The sequence below is a fragment of the Notolabrus celidotus genome, chromosome 12, assembly GCF_009762535.1.
Source record: "Notolabrus celidotus isolate fNotCel1 chromosome 12, fNotCel1.pri, whole genome shotgun sequence".
NCBI classification, from domain to species: Eukaryota; Metazoa; Chordata; class Actinopteri; order Labriformes; family Labridae; genus Notolabrus; species Notolabrus celidotus.
Genome location: NC_048283.1, coordinates 1,819,725 through 1,842,875, shown reverse-complemented (window position 1 = coordinate 1,842,875; position 23,151 = coordinate 1,819,725). Strand labels below are relative to the sequence as shown.

Genomic DNA, 23,151 nt, shown 5'->3' with positions numbered 1-23,151 from the left:
TTCATCTGCACCAGTGGTGGTCTTGTTACACAAATAGAACACAGCACGGCGGCAACCCTCTGCGACCCAAGCTTCAGTAATGATTGTGGACACTCAGGGTTGCTTAATCATTAGTATCACCGCACAGTGTTTTTTTGGCGTCATGGTGAGATGGTCCCTCTCCATCTAAGTGTCTTAGGTCTCTCTCTCCTTCTCTCTCCCTGTCCCTTTGTATATCCTTATGTAATCTTTCTTTTACTTTCTTTTATTTATTTTTGGCCCACCTAGGTGTGCACGCCCTCTTTTACAGAACATGATATTAGCTGTCAATAAAAGAGAGGCCAGAGTTCTAAGAGGGATGGTGATGGTCGCATGCACACAGTCACAAGCACAGAAGAAAAATGTTTCCTTTCTTTTCTTTTGCTGCAAGAATAAATTGCATTAATATTTGACAGTTTGTGACAAACATGACACAAACCAGAAATATATATGCAGACAAGAGTAGAAAAAAAACCAAATGTCCAGAACTGTTCTGTAGCTCACATCGTATCATTCAAACTTCTAAGCCACAAAAATCTCCCAAAAAATAATAAAAGTCACTATTTTTCTCTTTAGCTTTAACATTTATGTCCTGGTATTGAATCCACTCTGTTTAATTAGGCAAACACAAACTTCAGAAGTTCTAGGTGTGAACTTTAAAAATAATTATTTATGCCAATCAGTCTGTGTGCTCTGGGGACCGACTGTGAAACAGAACCATACATTCCTCCCTCAGACATCAGGCGCGCTGGCTTCCTGTGCTTTACTGACTTCCATGTGAGGCGCAGGCTTCATCAGTTTGAGTCCCGACTGTATGAAAAGGCGACTGTTACCATAGAAACTTGGCTGGCAACCTACATCAACGATTACCATCGCTTCATGCTGGCTTTGCTGTCAGACTGGATGTCTTTTTTCATTTCAGAGACTGCAAAACATACCGTGCAGAGCAGCAGCAGTCACAGAATCACGCCCTGTTATTATGAGTGAACACAGAGAGAGAGGAATGCATCATCAGCGTAGAGTTAAAGCATGATTTAATTCTCCACTCATGGACTGTCTACCTTTTGGATCCACTCCAGCTTCTCAGATATCAGAAGACTGAGCAGGTTTGCAAGCTTCATGCCTTCAGAATTTAAAAACGCCTCAACAAAACGAGGAAGCAGAACCCTTTGGAGGATAAACGCTGGCAACCCGATCAAAGGGCTTCTCCCTGTGATGCTTTATGAACCCCCTCTTTAATTATAAAGCATTCAGTATGAGACATGACGGATTTCTGCAGGACTTAATATCTTCTAGATGACTTTTTGTACACGCTGCACGGCCCTTTTCATCTATTTTTAAACACAGGCACAGTTGCAGTGTAGGTACATGTGAGTGTGATTAGATGAGTGAATCAGAAATGCCGAAATGTTCTTTTAAGCCGTCTGGGGGTGTCCGGAGTGTAATTCAAACAAACATTCATGATGGAGTTTGCCCACATGATTATTTCAGTGATGTTTATTCTCCCACCTGATGCCCTTTTTCCTCTAACGCTTCACATTCCTTTAAAGGCTCCCTGTTCAATCTGGAAAACACAAAGGGCGGTGATGTTGGAGCGAGTGTTTGGGTAAATCAAACCAGGAGTTTTTCAGCTGGTACTCTTATTGACAGCATAGTAAAGTCAGGGAGTTAGGCTCTGTGCCAACAGGGTTTCAAGAACTGCTTAAAGCACCAAGAACGACCAAATCTGCTTCTTCCTGACGCCCATTTCTGGTATCAAGCATCATCATGATGTCATTGTTTGGCCTTGACTTTCTGAAATTCTTTTAATGCAGTACCTTGTTTTCTTCTTGTCATATCCTAATAGTGTAGACTTCTTGTAGAGGTGGTGTTTGAAGGTCCTGTGAAGAGTTTTCAGCTGGTTATATCACAAACTTGAATGAATATGAATGCCTTTCTGCCATCAGGGTTTCAAGACCTGCTTAAAGCACCAAGAACGACCAAATCTGCTTCTTCCTGACGCCCATTTTTGGTATCAAGCATCATCATGATGTCATTGTTTGGCCTTGACTTTCTGAATCTCTTTTCATGCAGTACCTTGTTTTCTTCTTGTCATATCTTAATAGTGTAGACTTCTTGTAGAGGTGGTGTTTGAAGGTCCTGTGAAGAGTTTTCAGCTGGTTATATCACAAACTTGAATGAATATGAATGCCTTTCTGCCATCAGGGTTTCAAGAACTGCTTAAAGCACCAAGAACAACCAAATCTGCTTCTTCCTGACGTCCATTTCTGGTTTCAAGCATCTTCATGATGTCATTGTTTGGCCTTGACTTTCTTAAATTCTTTTCATGCAGTACCTTGTTTGTTCTTGTCATATCTTAATAGTACTGAATACTTGTAGAGGTGGTGTTTGAAGGTCCTGTGAAGAGTTTTCAGCTGGTTATATCACAAACTTGAATGAATATGAATGCCTTTCTGCCATCAGGGTTTCAAGACGTGCTTAAAGCACCAAGAACGACCAAATCTGCTTCTTCCTGATGTCCATTTCTGGTTTCAAGCATCATCATGATGTCATTGTTTGGCCTTGACTTTCTGAAATTCTTTTCATGCAGTACCTTGTTTTCTTCTTGTCATATCTTAATAGTGTAGACTTCTTGTAGAGGTGGTGTTTGAAGGTCCTGTGAAGAGTTTTCAGCTGGTTATATCACAAACTTGAATGAATATGAATGCCTTTCTGCCATCAGGGTTTCAAGACCTGCTTAAAGCACCAAGAACGACCAAATCTGCTTCTTCCTGATGTCCATTTCTGGTTTCAAGCATCATCATGATGTCATTGTTTGGCCTTGACTTTCTGAAATTATTTTCATGCAGTACCTTGTTTTCTTCTTGTCATATCTTAATAGTGTAGACTTCTGGTAGAGGTGGTGTTTGAAGGTCCTGTGAAGAGTTTTCAGCTGGTTATATCACAAACTTGAATGAATATGAATGCCTTTCTGCCATCAGGGTTTCAAGACCTGCTTAAAGCACGAAGAACGACCAGATCTGCTTCTTCCTGACGTCCATTTCTGGTATCAAGCATCATCATGATGTCATTGTTTGGCCTTGACTTTCTGAATCTCTTTTCATGCAGTACCTTGTTTCTTCTTGTCATATCTTAATCGTACTGAATACTTGTAGAGGTGGTGTTTGAAGATCCTGTGAGGAGTTTTCTGAATGAATATAAATGTCTTTCTGCAAGTTTGAAAGCACACAAGGCCATCAGTGGCAGAACCGGTACTTTCTTTAGTCATTTTAATGCTTGTAACCTCTGCCACAAGGTAAGAGTCAGACAACATGAGTCACAGCACACGATAGTTACATTATCCACAGCAGAGAGTCACAGTGAGGGATACGTTTGACTCTTAAACATGCAGCTCCTGAAGTCTCATTAGATGATGAATCTTGTTTTAACTGGATTATCTTGCACAAGTTAGAATATAATATAATAGAATATATCTTTATTGTCATTGTGCATTGTACAACGAAATTGAAGTGCAAAAAGATGCATTAAAAGAACAGTTGTACAATAATAAATAAAAACACAAAGAGACACACACAGCACTCAACAGTCAGACATTCAAGTGATCAAAACGATTGCACAGTCCCATTTTATATTTGCATTATTTAGCATTAAGTCCACTTCTTGCTTTGGGATAAAAACTGTTGTTCAGCCTGTTTGTCCTTGTTTTTTAATGTCCTGTATCTTCTGCCCGGTGAAGCAGGTCCCAGGTGTGTTTGGTCCCTGAGGATGTTTTTTTAATCATCATACCATGAGCACCCTCAGCTCTGCAAGGTTCAGGGGTGTGCCCAATGCTGTAATTCACTCTGCCTAAATGTGTTCAGTCAGGTCAGTTTTTCTCAGTGGTATGTTTGAGAGAACCTCCAGATTTCATATTAAACGCTTTATAATGATATCAATTTGTTGTAAAGTGATTTGTGCTCAGCATGTTATGCTTCACCAGCGGGATCAAAGCTTCAACGTTGATGTCTGTAGTGTAGCATTGCTATCCCACACTTAGCCATGTTACTACTTTCTGTGTCCAAGCATTGTCTTAAGCTTATCACAGCTACATGGTGGCTGTGAGAGACCTGATTTACTTCTGTTGTTATCAGAATAAACAACCCATGGGAGTCAAATGTGAATGTTTGGGAGCCGGCTCCCAGTTTGTTCCTTTCTCTGCTTAGCTGTCTCAGTGCTCAGCCCCAGCTCTGCTCACAGCAGGACTTTGTTTTGATTGGTCAGCATGGCGGCCATGCGGCCAATCACATGTGAGGATATAGGATACAGGTGATGGAGGGGAGGCTGTGTATCGTGGCTTCATCTGTTCCTTCTGAGAGGGTTAGGGTTAGGGTTCTTCTCAAAGACCGGGCAAATACTGACTGAGGAGAAACCGGATCAGACCATCCAAGCTGAGGACATTAATAATGTTTGATCCAGTTTGGTTCTGGTTCTGTTTGCTTGAGTTTGGTTCTTGTTCTGGTTCGGTTTTGGTTCGGTTCTGGTTTAGTTCTGGTTCGGTTCTGGTTCGGTTCTGGTTCGGTTTTGGTTCGGTTTTGGTTCGGTTCTGGTTCAGTTCTGGTTCGGTTCTGGTTCGGTTCGGTTCTGATTCGGTTCTGATTCGGTTCGGTTCTGGTTCGGTTTTGGTTCGGTTCTGGTTTAGTTCTGGTTCGGTTCTGGTTCGGTTTTGGTTCGGTTCTGGTTCGGTTTTGGTTCGGTTCAGTTCTGGTTCGGTTCAGTTCTGGTTCGGTTCAGTTCTGGTTCGGTTCAGTTCCGGTTCAGTTCTGGTTCGGTTCAGTTCTGGTGCGGCTCTGGTTCGGTTCAGTTCTGGTTTGGTTCAGTTCTGGTTCGGTTCAGTTCTGGTGCGGTTCTGGTTCGGTTTTGGTTCAGTTCTGGCTCTGTTTGCTTGAGTCTGGTTCTGGTTCTGTTTGCATGAGTTTGGTTCTGGTTCTAACCCTAACCCTAACCCTAACCCTAACCCCTAACCCTAACCCAAACCCTAACTCTAACCCTAACCCTAACCCTAACCCTAACCCTAATCATAACCCAAACCCTAACTCTAACCCTAACCCTAACCCTAACCCTAACCCTAACCCTAACCCTAACCCTAACCCCTAACCCAAACCCTAACTCTAACCCTAACCCTAACCCTAACCCCTAACCCTAACCCAAACCCTAACTCTAACCCTAACCCTAACCCTAACCCCTAACCCTAACCCTAACCCTAACCCCTAACCCTAACCCTAACTCTAACCCTAACCCTAACCCTAACCCTAATCATAACCCTAACCCTAATCTTAACCCTAACCCTAACCCTAACCCTAATCATAACCCTAACCCTAACCCTAACCCTAACCCTAACTCTAACCCTAACCCTAATCCTAACCCTAACCCTAACCCTAACCCTTATCATAACCCTAACCCTAACCCTAACCCTAATCATAACCCTAACCCTAACCCTAACCCTAACCCTTATCATAACCCTAACCCTAACCCTAACCCTAACCCTAATCATAACCCTAACCCTAACCCTAACCCAAACCCGAACTCTAACCCTAACCCTAACCCTAACCCTAACCCTAATCATAACCCTAACCCTAACCCTAAACCTAACTCTAACCCTAACCCTAAACCTAACTCTAACCCTAACCCTACATGACATTAGCTTCATATTTCAGTGTGGTTACCACACATGGCACGAGACAGTGTACACAATCGCTTCCAAAACATTCCTTGTCTTGTCACATGACCGTTTTATTAATCAGAAAGTTCCTCACTGCTTTAAGTGTTAACTTTGTTGACTTTCTTTTGTCTGTCTTTGAATCATTTCACTTGAGTTCCCTCCACTTTAATTAGCAAAACGTTACCCCCTGAAGGCTTCTTTCATTCCACAAACCAAAACATACATTATAACAATTAAAGCAGCCATAATGTGCTCGAGCTGAACCCTCGTCTGCCTCTTTGTCTCTCTCATCTTCTTCTCTACTTTGTTGTGATCCACAGAGCCCTCCAGGTTCCACTTCAACAAGCCTGAGAACTACATCAGCATGTACCACCAGGAGGGGAGTGATACGCTGTACGTGGGCGGCCAGGCGATGATCTATGTGTTGACGTTCACAAACAGAGGGGTCCGCAACCTGCAGGTACACTTAACTCCAGTGGATTGTGCTGACTTGTATGCAGACATTGTTAAAGGGTGTTTGGGGTGGGGGGATTTAATCTCTCTGCTACAGATGGTCTATTTTTATCGGGGAACCTCTCTGCTGCAATGGATAGAGTAGTTTAAAAGACTGTTTGCCAACAACCAGTTGAAGCACTTAATGCAGTCCACTAAATAACACCTTGACTGCTTGTTTGTTAAAGTCCTTTCTGCACAGTACACTTAGATGTCTTGTGTTTTCTGTTGTGTTGCATGATGGAGCCTCGTTTTAGATCTGTCAGCTCATGGGAAAATCTACTTTCTTCACATCTTCCTCATTGCAGCTGATACATTAGGATATCATGCACCTTTATCAGACTGATTATAATGATGGTTTCCTTCCTGAAATAGCTCAGCCCACCTTCAGCCTGAGCTCTGAGTCTAATCAGGCAAACTATCTAAAATAACCTGTCTGGGTGTTCAGGGCTTTTCAAGTCAAGTCAATTACATCCTCTTAATAAAGGCCAAAATTACAAACTTGTCCCAGAAGATTCAGATTTGATTGTCAGGTGGGGCAACCTGGAGCCTGTTAACCCTTCTGAGAGACTATGTGAGTGCAGACCTGCAGACCTGCTCTGGATATATACAGCAGGAGTTCAACAGTGTGGTTTGGAGAACAATGAACATGTTGCATCTTATTTTCTTATTCTGCACAAAAAGAGGAATACAAAAACAACAGATTTACTTCCAGAAGTTCTGCCGTTGCTGTGTGATTGCTTGGCATCCAATGGAAGCTGGATGAATAGATGTCTTTCTTAAAGAAGGGACTGCAGCCAAAGGAAAAAAAAAACACACTCTCCACATTTCTGTTTTTGTTTCTACTGGTGAGATTTCAGTAGCTTTTTTTTTTTAACTTCAGTGAGAGCCAGGGTAGCTGTTCCCTCAGTTTGGCCCTAATCATGCCTCTTTGTGCTGGGATATACTGACGCCACTGTCCAGCAACTGACTCATACTCCCCCCCCCCTCAAAGTTTGCCATCATATATTTCAGCGTGGAAGCTTTCAGCCCATGTTGACTCACTGTTTCAGCCCAAACCACCATCTTTGTCCAAAGCAAGTTGTGTTGGCGCCTAAACTTCACCAAACCAAGACAATTTCAACACATTAGGCCCTCTGCTGTTATATTTAGGTGCCAAATCTACTGGGTAGGGTGTGAAAATAATGTCTCAGATTATGTATAAAGTAAATGTTGACATTTGGTTTCAAACTGTCCCCTATAGCTCCTATTACATTGCCTGTTCAAGGAGGGACTGTCTCTTACAGCCCCATCCCAATTCACCCCTCGCCCCAATATCATGTAGAACGTAGCCCTTTGCAGGTTCACATCTAGGGGTAGGTTGTCCGGATTGTTGGAGTGGTCAAATTCCACCAGATCCATGTCTGGTCCATCTCTGATCTGTCAAGGCACCGGATCTGATAGGTTTCTATTCTAGTCAATGTGTTAACTTCCACTGGATCCGCTCCATTGCGTTCCGGCTCAGTATCTGATCCGGCAGGTCGGAGTCCTCCGGATCAGATACGCAAGACGATGCATCAATCTCAACAGAGCAGATGGAGCAGGACAGGAAGTCAGGTTTCACCAAAACAAAATGAAAACATCCGGTTAATTTTCAGAATAAAACACTCTGTGTTATCACCAGATCGTATTTCACTTAACTACAACAACAAACCAAAGTCATGATGAGCGGAGCCAGGCCTGGAGTCAACAGGTCAGAGGTTTTCAGAGGACCAGAAAGACAACATGGATGAGGAGAGGAGGAGGAGGAGAATCCTTGATTCAGTGATTAACTCGGTCACATGACTCCAGCTGTCCGGCGGTCCTGCTCCGTGCTGCTTTCTGAAAACACAACCGGTGGGTGTTGACGGACGAGAGAGCAAGCAGATTGGAGATGAACCGGACACGGATCTGGTGGAAATCCAATGTCAGGGATGCATGGTCGTCCAAACTGAGATCAGTCAGAGGCACACTCCAAACCAAGGGTTATGAGAAACCTCCCAGAAAGCCTTGTGAGAAATCGGCAAGATCCCTTCTCAAGCAACCAAAGAAATGCACAAATGTATTTTCTTTGTTAATATGATTTGAAAATTATGATAACCATTTATGTTCTCAGTTTAATGTCCCTTTAATGTATTATGGTTGTGTTTTGAGGCACAAAGAGGCATGTGTAAAGAAGTGTTCAAGGTAAAAATGAGAAATGGGATTGAGCCAACGCCTGGTCTGACATGCAGAATGCACAAAGACGTGATTGTGTGTGTTCAGATGGTTCCACAATTGAAGCAGCAGCAGAGATAATCATCAAAGCGTCATGGTGTTCTATCAAATCGTGCTTCCTGTCGAGACGTGCTCGTAAGTGGCTCCGCTTATTATAATAGAGCATCAAAACACGCTCCCAGTACTCGGACGACACAAATGTGAGAAAGTGGTGGAGGGATATAAAGGGATTCTGAACAGGAAGCTTTATTTGATAAGGGAAATGAGTCACAGAAAAGCATCTCCTGATATCTTAAATAACATGCGTGCCTTATTCTAAAGCACACTTACCTCTGTTGGGAATAAAAGAAACATGAATATGAAAAGCACAAATTGAAAGCTTCTATAATCAATTCCTGCTAGGGTAGCATTTTTCGACAAAGCAGCACAACTTGGCAGAACACCGGCAGGATTGAGTGCTGCATGGTGTGGGTTTGTGTGTGTGTGTGTGTGAGGCTGTGCACACTGGGACACTAATAATTTGTTGTGTGGTTCAGTGTAAAAGTACAAAAGCGTAGTGACGGCAGAGAAACTTTACTGCACTGCAGTATGTGAAGAAAGCTTTTGTGAAAGCCTCGTGTGTCTTCTTCTGCTCTGCTGGCCAATCAAAGCACATTAGTCGGCAAGTGAAGCACAGCATGTGAGACGAGGTGGATCTTTGCATCGCTTTTCCAAGAGAGTCCAGGCCAAGATAGGCAGCAGCACAGTTACAGAGTTACAATTTTACAATAGACATGAACACAACAGGTACCTCCAGAAAAACAGCATGTCACATTTAAACAAAACATCTGCAGACAGATGCTTCAGCCTCCAAGTCAATTAAGGACCGCTTAAAAGCATTCAAAGATATCATATCAGACCGTTTTAGATCCTTTGGTAAGGCTTCCAGGTCGAGGGAGAAGCAAACCTGAAGGCCTTTTTCCCAAGTTCAGTCCTGACCCTTGGAACAGATCCGGAGATCAAAGTTTATGACTGGGCGCCGGTGGCCTAGTGGTCTAAGCGCCCCACGTATAGAGGCTGCAGTCCTTGTCGCAGAGGTCGCCGGTTCGATTCCTGGTCGGTCGACCATCTCCTGCATGTCTTCCCCCGCTCTCTACTCCCCACATTTCCTGTCTCTCTTCAGCTGTCCTATAAAATAAAGAAAAAAAAGGCCAAAAATATAACTTAAAAAAAAAAGAAGATCCTGAGTTCTTTTGTGCAATATATGCGAGGAGGTAAGAGGGAAGTAGTCCTAGGATGCATTTCTAAATAAGAAGATGCCAATGATTTTTCCTACGTGACGACAGGGAGGACCATCCTTCTCTCGAGTACAGCACACAGTGATGAGTCAATTTTCAATGGAGCCCGCGCCCAGCACGCATCAATCTGCACAGAAAAGAACAACCTGGACAGGAAGTCAGGCACGAGGATCGCATGCAGCATCCGCCAATTTCAAAATAAAACACCAGATATGGACTCCCGACAGTTTAAAGATCGTTTAGATCAGAAATACTCATCGATTATGGATGTAAGCTACAAACAGCCACATATCAGTGATCCAGGTCGACTACACCAAAGCAAGGCAAGGCAAGGCAGCTTTATTTGTATAGTGCATTTCATACACGAGGGAAACTCAATGTGCTTTACATTAAAACATTAGAAGCATTGGAGACATTCAGACAAGCATAAAAGAACATAATTAAAATGACAAATATGATAAAACAGAAAAGGAAAATTAGAAATATATTAAAAATTACATTCAAGTTTTAATTTAAAGTGAGTTAAAATAATCTAAGATAGGAAGGCAGAGGCAAATAAAAAGGTCTTAGTCTTGGATTTAAAAGAGGTGAGAGTTGGAGCAGACCTGCAGCTTTCAGGGAGTGTGTTCCAGATATGTGGTGCATAATGACTAAACGCTGCTTCACCATGTTTCCTTCTGACTCTCGGGACTGAAAGCAGACCAGGACCTGATGACCTCAGAGGTCGAGGTGGTTCATAAAGTAGTAGCAGATCAGCCTAAACCATTCAGGTCTTTATAAACCATCAGCAGGATTTTAAAGTCTATTCTCTGACAGACAGGAAGCCAGTGTAGGGATCTAAGGACTGGAGTGATGTGGTCTACTTTGTTGGTCCTTGTTAGGACTCGAGCAGCAGCATTCTGTATGAGCTGCAGCCGACTGATGGACTTTTTAGGGAGTCCTGTAAAGACCCCGTTACAGTAGTCTAGTCTGCTAAAGGTAAATGCATGGACGAGTTTTCTGCATCCTGCTGAGACATAAGTCCTTTAATCCTTGATATATTCTGAAGGTGATAGTAGGCGGACTTTGTAATTGTCTTAATGTGGTTGCTGAGTCTAAGACTACACCAAGGTTTCTGGCTTGGTTTGAACATTTCATCTGTGCAGATTGGAGCTGAGCAGTAACCTTTAACCTTTCTTCCTCCAAAAACAATCATTTCAGTTTTGTCTTTGTTTAACTGAAGAAAGTTCTGTCTCGTCCAGTCATTGATTTGTTCAATGCATTTACTCAGTGTTTGTATGGGACTATAATCCCCTGGTGATATGGTGATGTAAATGTGTGTGTCATCTGCATAGCTATGGTATTTTATTTTGTTGTTTCTTATTATCTGACCTAAGGGGAGCATGTAGATGTTTAATAGCAGAGGCCCCAGAATGGATCCTTGAGGTACTCCACATAAGATTTTCACCCGCTCAGATGTGTTTTTACCTATAGACACAAAATGGCAAGAACAAGATGATAACTGTGTCAGAAGGTAACAGGACAACAAAATAGAGCAGAGTTATTCATATTAAACTAAACCTGCAAATCGAAACTTTATAGTTATGCAGCGTACTCGGTGAGGATTAAAGCACAAAAGTAATGGAATACTATCCAAGTGATTCAACCACAGAAAGGCTCTGTGACCTGCTGTTTGTACGTAGTTCTCTCTATACTGGACTCAGCGGATCCTGCTCCAAACATGCATCATGTGGAGCAGGCCCAAATTTGTACTGCTCAAGGCTTTCTCTTCTAAGTCTCTGGAGACAAAATTGAAATTCTTACTCCAGCCTCATTCAAGTTTCAAATTGTTCTCATTCGTTTCTCCTAAAATTCACTAGGAGAAATAACCCTGCGACGAGGACTGTAGCCTCTGTATGTGGGGCGCTTAGACCGCTAGGCCACCAGCGCCCAACAGAATCCAACCCTTTAATTGTAATAATCTGGATAAATCTGGTCAGCCCTTTTGCGGCCCATATTTTAAATAAATGGTCTGTCATACCTGTTGTATGAAATCTCTATCTTTTGCAGTTTCTCTTAAATCCACTAAATCTTTGTGAAGTTGTTTTGTTCCAAACAGACTTGTAAAGGAAGGACCAGACTGTGAAATCAAAGAAGAGATCATTTCACATCTAAATATCTGATCTTGAAGTGGTTCAAATGTTTTAATGAGAATTGTAAGTTTGTGGACAATTGCATTGAAATCTTAATTTTGCAGGGCACTATAAATGTTGATGGAAAGATGAGCTCAGGCTCTTTCTTTGCTCCATCTGAGCTCAACTTGAGACACAAAAACTGAGTCTGACAGAAACAAATGGATGAGGTTAGATTGAGACAGTTGAGAGAGCTCCCTGATTTCTCTACCTGAGCTCAAAAGGAGTCACAACACTTGAGAAATACCTGAGAATCATTTCAGATTCTGACCAGATCTCCTTTTGACCTGAAAGGGAGACTAAGCTGAGACTTTATGCAACTTTTTTTCTGGAGGCAAGAATGAGAAACAGGAGACATAAGCTATAGTCTCATTTTGCTTTCAAACAGATCTCATTGTTGTCTAGGAGACAGAAATGAAACACTTTTGAGATCTCCTCTCTACATTTCTTTTCCTATGGGGGAAAGAAAGCCCTCAGACGGAGCAAAGCCGTGTTGCTGACAGAACGCGGCGCACACGCATCCTGTGGATTTTCAGGGTTATACCTGTCTGTTTGCAAAGCTTAAGTTTCCTGCTCCTGGTTTCATCTCTCTGCATTCATGACACACCAACACAAGTCCCCTGAGTCTCAAAGCAAACTGAAAAAGCAACTTCTCTTCACTATCTTGTGATTGAATTAAAAACAGTAAGAATATAACTTCCCCTGCTTTTATAAATTCCATGTTTAACACTTAGCTTCTGCAGCAGTAGTAGGTTTAACCCAGCGCACACCCCTCAGCTGTGTTTGCCAGATTCTGCTGGATGAAAACAAATACAGCTGCCCCCCTGCTGTGAGAGCCACACAGTGAGCCAGCGAGGTCAGAGAGGGAGAGACACAGAGAGACACAGAGAGATGAGACGGCCGGCCTGCAGCTGACCCAGTTCAGCTGCTGAGGGTGAAAGAAGTTGGGTCATGCATACATTACACTTCTCTCTCTTCCTGTGAAGGAAGGAGGACATATTTCACAGAGCTAATACTGTCAGCAAAGGCTCAAGATTACACACCGTGTGGGGAACGGCGTCAGCTCTGACTGTTTCATCCAAATGTGACTGCAGCCTGTTTTTCAGAATAATTGAAGGCTTTGAGTTGTTTTCCCCTCGGTGGAGACGGAAAGACTGGGAGAAAAACACCAGTTGGTGATCTGTTTCTGGCATTGATGGACTCGTTTGATGTTTAACGGCGTGTTTTTTTTCTTCTTGTGTTCATATTTAAGTAGTGTTTTGTCAGGATGCCAGGCGGTTTAGTGAAGCGTATAGAAGTTATGAGAAATGTTTTCCTGATGCAGCAGCAAACATCTACTCTCCACCTCACTCCTGTCAATCATGCAAAATGCAGGAGTGAGGACTCCTATTCTACGATTCAAAAATTGCAGTGGGAGTCATTTATTATTAAAGGGTCAGGAGAGTCAGTTATCTGCTTTGCAATGAATAAGCAGTGTTTGTTTGACTGAAGGGCGAAGCGCTCAGCAGCTTTCTATGAGGGAATCATTCATTTCATGAGTTTTATATCACTCTTTACCTACATATGCAGAGATCAGAAGGGATTAGGTAAGATATGTGTGTGTGGAGTTCACTAAACATTAAGTATTGTCAGCCTGGTGAAACAAATTATCATTATTTCTATCATTTTGGAGTATAATGCCTGTCATATGCTGTCACTCAGCCACCCACCACTGACCAGGGCTGCAGCTTCAGTTATTGGATGCTGCTACCAGGATGTAAACAAGAACCAATGACAGATAGCATCTTGCATCTCATCCTTTACACTAATGTGTGTCAGAGCAGACATGAAAACAGAACCATTATACAGTATGCTGATGACTCTGTCATTGTTAGTCTGCTCTGTGATAATGAAACCAGCCTCTGTGCAGTCATTGATCAGTTTGTTGAGTGGTGTGAGGAGTCTTACCTTCAGCTCAATGTATCTATGTATCTGTAGTGAATCCCCCCCTCAGTGTTTTTTTAAGTAACTTTCCACTAATGTAACGTCACACATTGACTAAAGTTTGATGTGTTTGACCCTTTCGCTGCAACATTTTATGCAGCAGGTTTTGCAGACGAGCAATCTGTCGTCTTGGTTGTTCTGGGTGAGCCTGAAATGCTCCCCCACTGACGACTTCACCGACTTCACTCCTTCCTCATTGGATATAAAAACTTGGCTGCTAGTTAAGCTTATGTAGCGTAGCCTCCCCGTCTCTTGATAAGCACAGCACTTTAAAGCTGGTGCACCATGACTGTCACTTTGTTTTTCACTCTGTGAAGGTTACACCAAACATAATGTACCGGTCCTGTTATGAGAGTGACAACAGAAACGTGTAGCAAAGATTTTAGGGTAAAATTTTTTGCATTTTCGCCTTTAAAGCTGGGGTTGGTAGTCTCGGAAAACTAGCATGAGTTTGAATGTAGCATTTCCTCATGACTCCGTCTAACCCCTCCCCTCCTCCCTCGGAGCTCCTCCAAAACGACGCCCCCCCCCCCCCCCCCCCGCTCACATGCACGAGCGCCGCTGATTCTCGACCATATGATCGTGACTGATTCAAAACCAGTCCTCACCAAAACATTCTCATAGTGAAAGTTAAAAACACAAACAAACATGGCTGCTGTTAGCACTCACAACTGTCATTCTAGCATTATCCAGTTGTACTGGTGACACGATATCAGGAGAAAAGTTATAACACATATATAATACTGTAACAACTCTACTGTTTGTTAAACGTGTTCAGTGTAGATGTTCTTAATTCCTACAGTGTTGACGGTCAGTGAAGGCATCAGGAGAGGTGTAGAGTGTGTGAGCGGGAGAGAGGAGAGACAAGAGGAGAAGTTCTTCATTCATTCAAACATTGATTGTTGCTTTGTTGGTTGGCGTGATCACGGCCGACAGTGACCGGTTATTAAAGCTCAACGTGTTCACGAATCACAGATTTGAACCATGTCTGGATTAAAAATGATAAACCATTGCAATTCAAGAAAGAGAGGAGTCCTTTCTAACACATTGTTCCTGCAGCAGTAACATTTCCTGCAAATAAGTTGGAAGGGTTAATGTCATGGCAATCCTTTGGAGATTAGAAGTTGTGTTTGCATCAGCTTTGGCACCCCCTGTGGACAAAGTGATACCTCTTATTTTGTCCTGTAGTGCAGGGGTTCCCAAAGTGTGGGTTGGGACACCCTGAGGGGTTGAGGGTCCCGAGATGTCTTCAAGATTTTTTGATTGTTTTTAAAGGTGACATATCACGCTTTTTTCATCAACATATATTGGTCTAAGAGGTCCCCAAAACATGTCTTTAAAGTTTATGCTCATAAAAACACTTTGAAATCAGATTTTGGTCTGCCTGAAAAACCCTCTTCTTCAGCCCTGCTCAGAACAGTCTGTTTTCTCTCTGACCACGCCCCCTCAGGAAGTGGATGTGCCTTGGCTCTCCAGCACGTTGATCTAATGTTTACATGTTGGCTGAATATACACGGCTGCTCAGAGATCACGTTACTTCAACCCTCTGAATCTGATCCAGAATCTGATCCTGACGGAGAGGCGCCTGTAGCAGGACCTTTCTGAAGGATTGGTCACAGATTTAGTGTTTCTTGTTGTTTTATTTATCAGTATGTCGACGTGTGTCTTGGTACAAAGCTACGAACATGTAGCTATGTGGCTATGCTAACTAGCGCTAGCACTTATCCATGATAAATAAAAATCATCCACTAGATCTTCAAATCTGCAGACGTGGGGAGTCAAAGCGACCTCTACCAGAAAGGCAGCAGGACCTTTCTGAAGGATTGGTCACAGATTTAGTGTTTCTTGTTGTTTTATTTGTCAGTATGTAGACGTGTGTCTTGGTACACAGCTACAGCTACGAACATGTAGCTATGCGGCTATGCTAACTAGCGCTAGCACTTATCCATGATAAATAAAAAACATCCACTAGATCTTCAAATCTGCAGACGTGGGGAGTAAAACCGACCTTTGTGTTTATTAAGACAGCCTACAACTAGCATGCCTCCCTCCTAAGCTCCTTGTTAGCACACATTTGTGCAGGTAATGAAAAACGGAGGAGGGGTTGAGTTGTATTTTATACAGTCTATGGGCTGAACAAGCTTCGAGCTCTGACTTCCTGTTACAGACCGGATATTGTTGTTACGTAACAAAAACACTGAAAACTGAAACGGCTCGTTTCACACACATTTACAGAAAGGTGAAGAAATCAGAACAGGGGCAGAATGGATTCTTTTCATTCTCAGGGGGTTTGTAGACAGGGACACATATTTCAGGTAGAGAACCATTAAAAAGTCCATTTTGCATGATATGTCACCTTTAAGTCATCTAAATTTGCTTATTTTACCTATTATTGTAAACATATTGGCACAAATTGTAGTTCCTTTTTAAATAAAACCCTGCAAATAAGCACATTTCATTAGTTTTCTGCCTTTCTTTGTTGTCCAGATGACTCCTAAAGTTAGGGTTAGGGTTAGCTAACAGTTAATTATGAAGGTAAACTAATTTTGAAGTTGAAGTAAATGAAGTATGAAGCAACATTTAATCACTTCGAGGGGCAGTAGGGGTCACAAGTCTTTGGCACTTATATTTTGGGGGTTGTGGGCTGAAAGTATGGGAACCCCTGCTGTAGTAGATCATCCTGCCGTCTTTTGACAGTCAGATATATTACTCACTGTGAATACTTGAAGTGGAAAAGTAAAGAAAGTCTTCTCTTTAGTGTGCCATCAATGGTTTGGTCTGACATGAACCCCTCTCTGTGATTAGGGAATTAAATATTACAACATAAAAATAAATACTGTAGTCTTGGCTGATAGTCGTGTTTGCTTTCATAGCTTATTAAGAAGATACCAGTGTTAATTTCAGTCTGTTTCATAACCAGCCAAAATCTCCTCACAGGGGCTTTAAAGGAATCCTGCAGGAGTGTGATTCTCTCTCGGCAGGTTGAGCTGAAAAAAGGGGAACAACAGGACGGATGAATAAATGCTGCTGATATCAGAGTGGTGTTCGCTGACAGAGTGGATGTTGGCTGTGAAGGGGTTGTGTTTTAGCAGCTGCAGCAGGGTCACTGTCTTCATGCTGAAACAGAGCAATGTGAAAGAACTTGGCACGTACTAACTCTTCCTTCCTCCTACAGATCCCAGCGGCTTCTGATCAGACTGCGATTGATACCTGCAAGGCAAAGGCTGCACCACTGGAGGTAGAAGCTCATCTTCCCTGTCAGCACCTCCATCACTTCTCTGCAAAGCTCCCCCCCCCACTGCTTCATCATGAGTGGATAATCATCAACTCCATCCTGTTTGCTTATAACACCATTATCATCATCATCATCATCTGCCCTCGAAAACCACAGCGAGGTTAGCGTGTTCGGTTTTAATGCACTGATTTAGATGTGTGTCAGTGTTTCTTTAGGACTCATGAGGCTGAATGTAATGAATAAAATGGAACAAAGACATGCAATTAAGATAAGTGTACATAAAAAATGCTAATGTATACAGGAGGAGAGTACACAGGAGACGGCTTCTCCTCGAAAGGGAGAAACCAAACAAAGCAAACATGAGCCAGATGTTAATGATGCGGTGAATAGTTCCACAAGGTTTCACAGACAGACTGAGGGGGGAAAAAAAAACAGGAGTTTAATCCAATATTTATCTTTTAATAAGTATAGAAATGTTGGAAAGCTTCATGTTAATGTGAAATGCTCCAAGGCTAATGAATAATCTTAACAAGCCAAGGAAAATGAGCTCCTTAATATCCTGTCTATTATAGAAAACAAAGAAAACCTCATGACAAAAAAGGTGGAGAGTCAATCGCCTTGATACTTACAGGTTTCCTTTTAAATACCAAGGCCCTCTTTAACTTCAATTACTACTTCCAACATTCATTTAACACATTTTTATAATTACAGGAAATTAAACAGGATCCTTTAAATCATATTCCATCCATACTCAGGGTTCGTTTTATGCATTTGCTCAATTGAAACATAAGAAGGGAATTCATTTTTTAACACTAATTATCCAAAAGTAATACTTGAGATACTTCACATATGACTCTGATCTCTATCATTTCTTAGTAAGGGAACATTTAAACTCAAGGGAAAACTATATTTAGCTACCTGAAGAGCACATGATTTAAGTTTTATCTTGCACCCGTTCAATCAATCAATCAATCAATCAATCAATCAATCAATCAATCAATCAATCAATCAATCAATCAATCAATCAATCTTTATTTGTATAGCGCCAAATCACAACAAACGTTATCACAAGACGCTTTTTCAAACAGAGCAGGTCTAGACCACTCTATGTCAAATTATGAACAGAGACCCAACACCAAGACAGGGTAAGACTCAGTCTGACCCCACCTTAATCCATCATGAGCATTACACATCGCAGTATTTAGCTAGTTACAGTGGTGAGGACAAACTTCCTTTTAACAGGCAGAAACCTCCAGCAGGACCAGACTCATGTTAGACAGCCATCATGCCTCGACCGAGTTGGGTCTGGAAAGACAGATAGAGGGGAGTAAGAGAGAGAAGTGATAGTGATGAGACGAGTCGTAGAAGCTGTTGCCGCTGGAGTCCAGCACGTCCGTATCAGCTGGAGTCCAGATGGTCCGCAGCAGGAGGACGTCTACGGCAGCTCAGAGGAATCTACGAGACAAGGGAGCTCAGGGACTCCAGAAAGGTCTATGGTTAGTAACTTTAATGGGACAGGCAGAGTTAAAGTAAGTGATGAGGGGGTTGGGGGGAAGGAAGGGGGTGAGCTAGGATCCCAGTGTGTCAGTGTGCCAGTTCCCCCGGCAGTCTAGGCCTATAGCAGCATGACAAAAGCTGGTCCAAGCCTGATCCAGCTCTAACTATAAGCTTTATCAAAAAGGAAAGTTTGAAGCCTACTCTTAAAAGTGGAGAGGGTGTCTGCCTCCCGGACCCTGACTGGTACATGATTCCAAAGGAGAGGGGCCTGATAACTGAAGGTTCTACCTCCCATACTACTTTTAGAGATTTTAGGTACAACTAGCAAGCCTGCATGTTGGGAGCGTAGAGTTCTAGAGGGGTAATAGGGCACTATGAGCTCTTTAAGATACGAGGGTGCCTGATTTTTAAGGGCTTTGTAGGTTAAAAGAAGGATTTTAAATTCTATTCTACATTTTATTGGGAGCCAGTGTAGAGAAGCTAGCACTGGAAAAATGTGCTCCCTCTTCCTAGTTTTAGTCAATACTCGTATCAGCTGGAGTCCAGATCGTCCGCAGCAGGAGGACGTCTACGGCAGCTCAGAGGAATCTACGAGACAAGGGAGCTCAGGGACTCCAGAAAGGTCTATGGTTAGTAACTTTAATGGGACAGGGAGAGTTAAAGTAAGTGATGAGGGGGTTGGGGGGAAGGGGGTGAGCTAGGATCCCAGTGTGTCAGTGTGCCAGTTCCCCCGGCAGTCTAGGCCTATAGCAGTTCATATGGGATCACAGGATGTACAGATTCAGGTGCATGGGTGCGCCCAGTGTCTACATGTATGTCTATAACTGTTTGAAGTATGTTACAGTGTGTTTCCACAGAGCGGTCCAGCTCAGTTTGGTTTGGAATAGTACACAATTATCTGCATTTCTACTTTTAAAAGTTTTGAAAGGTACCATAATAACTGATCAGTGCTGCCCTACTTCTTTGATGAGGTTTGTACCAAAGTATTTTAACTGGACCCAAAATGCAAACCACAGATTAAAGGGTTAAAGGTTGTTACAGAGGGATTTATTGAATACAGGCAGTTTAAGGTGGTTCAGAGGCGTTGGATGTGGCTGAGGCTGGGCAAACAAGTGGTGAGGCGCTGAGGCTCGGCTGGAGGGAGGCACACTAGAGGAATGGTAACAATCTGGCAGCAAGTGGGGACAAGACCAGAGCTTATATAAGGCAATTAATCAGGAGTAGAGGGATCACAGATGAGTGCAGAGCCCAGCGCCTGGTGACCACGTCCAGCCTCTGAAAAGGAGCACAGGGAACAGAAAAACGCCACACAAAACACACAGCAGGGAAACATACTTCAAAACATTAGCTTAAAATCAAAATCATGAAAGTACCATGCGCACTATCCAATCCTATTCAAACCTGATGTTATTATGATTCTATTTTTATTCATGTCAGAGAATGCTTTCAGGTGTTATACAGGTATCAGAGGTTGGTCTTATAAGGAAATACCTGTATTTAAATATGGGTGATTAATTGACACGCGAACACCAGCTGAGCAGAGAGAGGGTCACAGATATTGATGCAAAGGGAGAGGGAGATTGCACAAGAGGAAATATCCCCTGTAACCTGTTAATATTTTAAAATGAACATGTCTTACCTGAGCAGAACAAACAAGCAACAAAAAAAACAGCAAAACAAAATAAATTCCAAAACAAACAGACAAAAAAACATAAATTTGGAGGATTATTTACAGCAAAAACTGTTTTTTTAAATGGTTTTGTCATTTTTTTGTGACTTTATTTGAGAGTTTGTAAAAACGAATATATTTCAAATCATAAAAAAACATGTCTTACCTGAGCAGAACAACAAACAACAAAAAAACAACAAACAACAAACACAACAAAACAAAATAAATTCCAAAACAAAGACAAAAAACATACATTTGACAGATTATTTACTGCAAAATACAATTAAAAAAAAAAATGTTTTGTCATTATTTGCGTCTTTATATGCATGTTTGTAAAAACAAATACATCTCAAATAATTCAAAAAACAAAACATGTCTTTCCTGCAACAACATAATTAATGACAACTATTTTCCAATGTTAAACTGTAGGCCTAAATAAAGAGCTATGCAGGTTACTTCTTTTGCTTAAAGGTGACATATCACGCTTTTTTCATCAACATATATTGGTCTAAGAGGTCCCCAAAACATGTCTTTAAAGTTTATGCTCAAAAAACACTTTGAAATCAGATTTTGGTCTGCCTGAAAAGTCCTCTTCTTCATTCCTCATCAGAACACTCTGTTTTCCCTCTGACCACGCCCCCTCCGGAAGTGGATGTGCCTCAGCTCTCCAGCACGTTGATCTAATGTTTACATGTTGGCTGAATATACACGGCTGCTCAGAGATCGCATTACTTCAACCCTCTGAATCTGATCCTGAATCTGATCCTGACGGAGAGGCGCCTGTAGCAGGACCTTTCTGAACGATTGGTCACAGATTTAGTGTTTCTTGTTGTTTTATTTATCAGTATGTAGACGTGTGTCTTGGTACACAGCTACGAACATGTAGCTATGTGGCTATGCTAACTAGCGCTAGCACTTATCCATGACAAATAAAAATCATCCACTAGATCTTCAAATCTGCAGACGTGGGGAGTAAAACCGACCTTTGTGTTTATTAAGACAGCCTACAACTAGCATGCCTCCCTCCTAAGCTCCTTGTTAGCACACATGTGTGCAGGTAATGAAAAACGGAGGGGGGATTCAGTATTATTTTATACAGTCTATGGGCTGACCAAGCTCCAAGCTCTGACTCCGTGACAGACCGGATATTGTTGTTACGTAACAAAAACACGGAAGTCTGAAACGGCTCGTTTCACACACATTTACAGAAAGGTGGAGAAATCAGAACAGGGGCAGAATGGATTTTTTTCATTCTCGGGGGGTTTGTAGACAGGGACACATATTTCAGCTAAAGAACCATTAAAAAGTCAATTTTGCATGATATGTCACCTTTAATAACTTCAGGATAAAAGCACAGACTGGGCTTTTACTTTGAAAATCATTGCAGAAGTAATTCATACTATATTTTTCATGCTTGTGACATAAACAGCTGATAGAGCCGTTACAGCCCTCAGATCTGCACCTTACAGAGTGTAATATTCTCCAGTCTTCAGTGCATTAAACAGATGTAAATGCATGAGATGTGCTGTAGTCTGGAGGGTCTGATCCGTTAACACGCATGCTAAATTGAAAATCCCTGAGGCGTCATGCAGCCAACATGCTTCCCGTGTGAAGCACCCAAGGGTTCAGTTAGCTGTGGAAAGACAAGCGAGATCAGGGTTTACATTACCAAACTGTACTGAACCAAACTGGACAGCCTGGTGGAAACACGCCATTAGAGGAAAGTCCAAAGCAATCTCTGATCAAATTGGTTATCATGTCATCTTTATTACCAGGTTTCCATTTGAAATCCTCATAGTGCATATCAGCTTCCAGTAAATACTGGCTTGCAGAACATCAGTCCTTATGGAGCGCTGAAGAGGCAGAAGGCAAAGTGGATGTTGGCGTAATGCAATCCCAGAACAAATAAGATATAATCTGACAACTGTTTAGCTTTAATTAATCTCTGTAAACACATATCTGCATGCAAAGTACAGCTCACAGTCTGCTCTATCGCTTTGTCTCTCCACTCAAACTCCACTCTTGTTTCTGAGGTCACTGGTCAGACTGTGATCAGTAAACTGCGTGGACTCAGAAGTCTTGGCTGAAGTCCCTTTAAGGGAACGTCAAGCCCCCAAAAAGTTATCTCCCCAGAGGCTTTTACAAACGTCAGAAGATAACAGATTGGCTCTGAGATGTGATATTGTCTAATAAGCCTCTGGGTGCCCTTTGTGTGTACTTCAGTTCATCAGCAGCTTGAGTCAAGAGAATGGAGTCAAGTGAAGCGTTAGCATCCAGGACAGATCTGCAAATGTCTGTTTGTTGAGACAAAGAGAGCCAAATAGCTGTCCCATGATGACACATTGTTCCATAATTGCTTTATGGCCAGATTTTTCTGCATATAATAAAGCCCACTGATCGTTGGTACACAACAAAACCTGGACCACCAACTGATATCAGAACTCCTCTAATTCCCCGCCCATGGATTCTGCCTTCATATGCATACAACAGTTTATAATGATTAAACCCATTGTAGCCATAGTAGCACTAATCAAAATTGCACATCACATGACTTTTAAGAGTGGTTTTATGTTCTTAAACACACAAAATGTTGTCTTCCACAGAAGGCTACTTTAACTTAGGAATACTGTGATGTGGAATCTTATTAAATAACTGAATCTATGTCTTATACTCAAGATTAAATCTGATAGAGGCCTCCTGGATACATGTGACCTCAAATAGAGATGGCATTATAATCCTACATGCATGTGTACAGATTTTAGATACCTAAAATGTTGCTTTGTTACATCTGAACAGTCACAACCAAGGCTCAACTCCAAGCAGATTTTTAAAATGCTTGTTTCTTGGCTGTTGATAAAATGTAAAAGCCCCCATCA

The 23,151-nt window shown here is 42.1% G+C and overlaps 1 protein-coding gene across 1 annotated transcript in view; it reads left to right on the top strand.

Annotated features, from left to right (window-relative positions):
- The window catches only part of si:ch211-113g11.6 (uncharacterized protein LOC559008 homolog), a 95,253-nt gene that overhangs the window by 8,184 nt on the left and 63,918 nt on the right, over positions 1–23,151 (top strand). The window contains exons 2-3 of the mRNA XM_034697530.1: positions 6,037–6,176; positions 17,050–17,112. Of these exons, the coding sequence (XP_034553421.1) occupies positions 6,037–6,176; positions 17,050–17,112 (203 nt within the window). The remainder of the gene's footprint in view (positions 1–6,036; positions 6,177–17,049; positions 17,113–23,151) is intronic.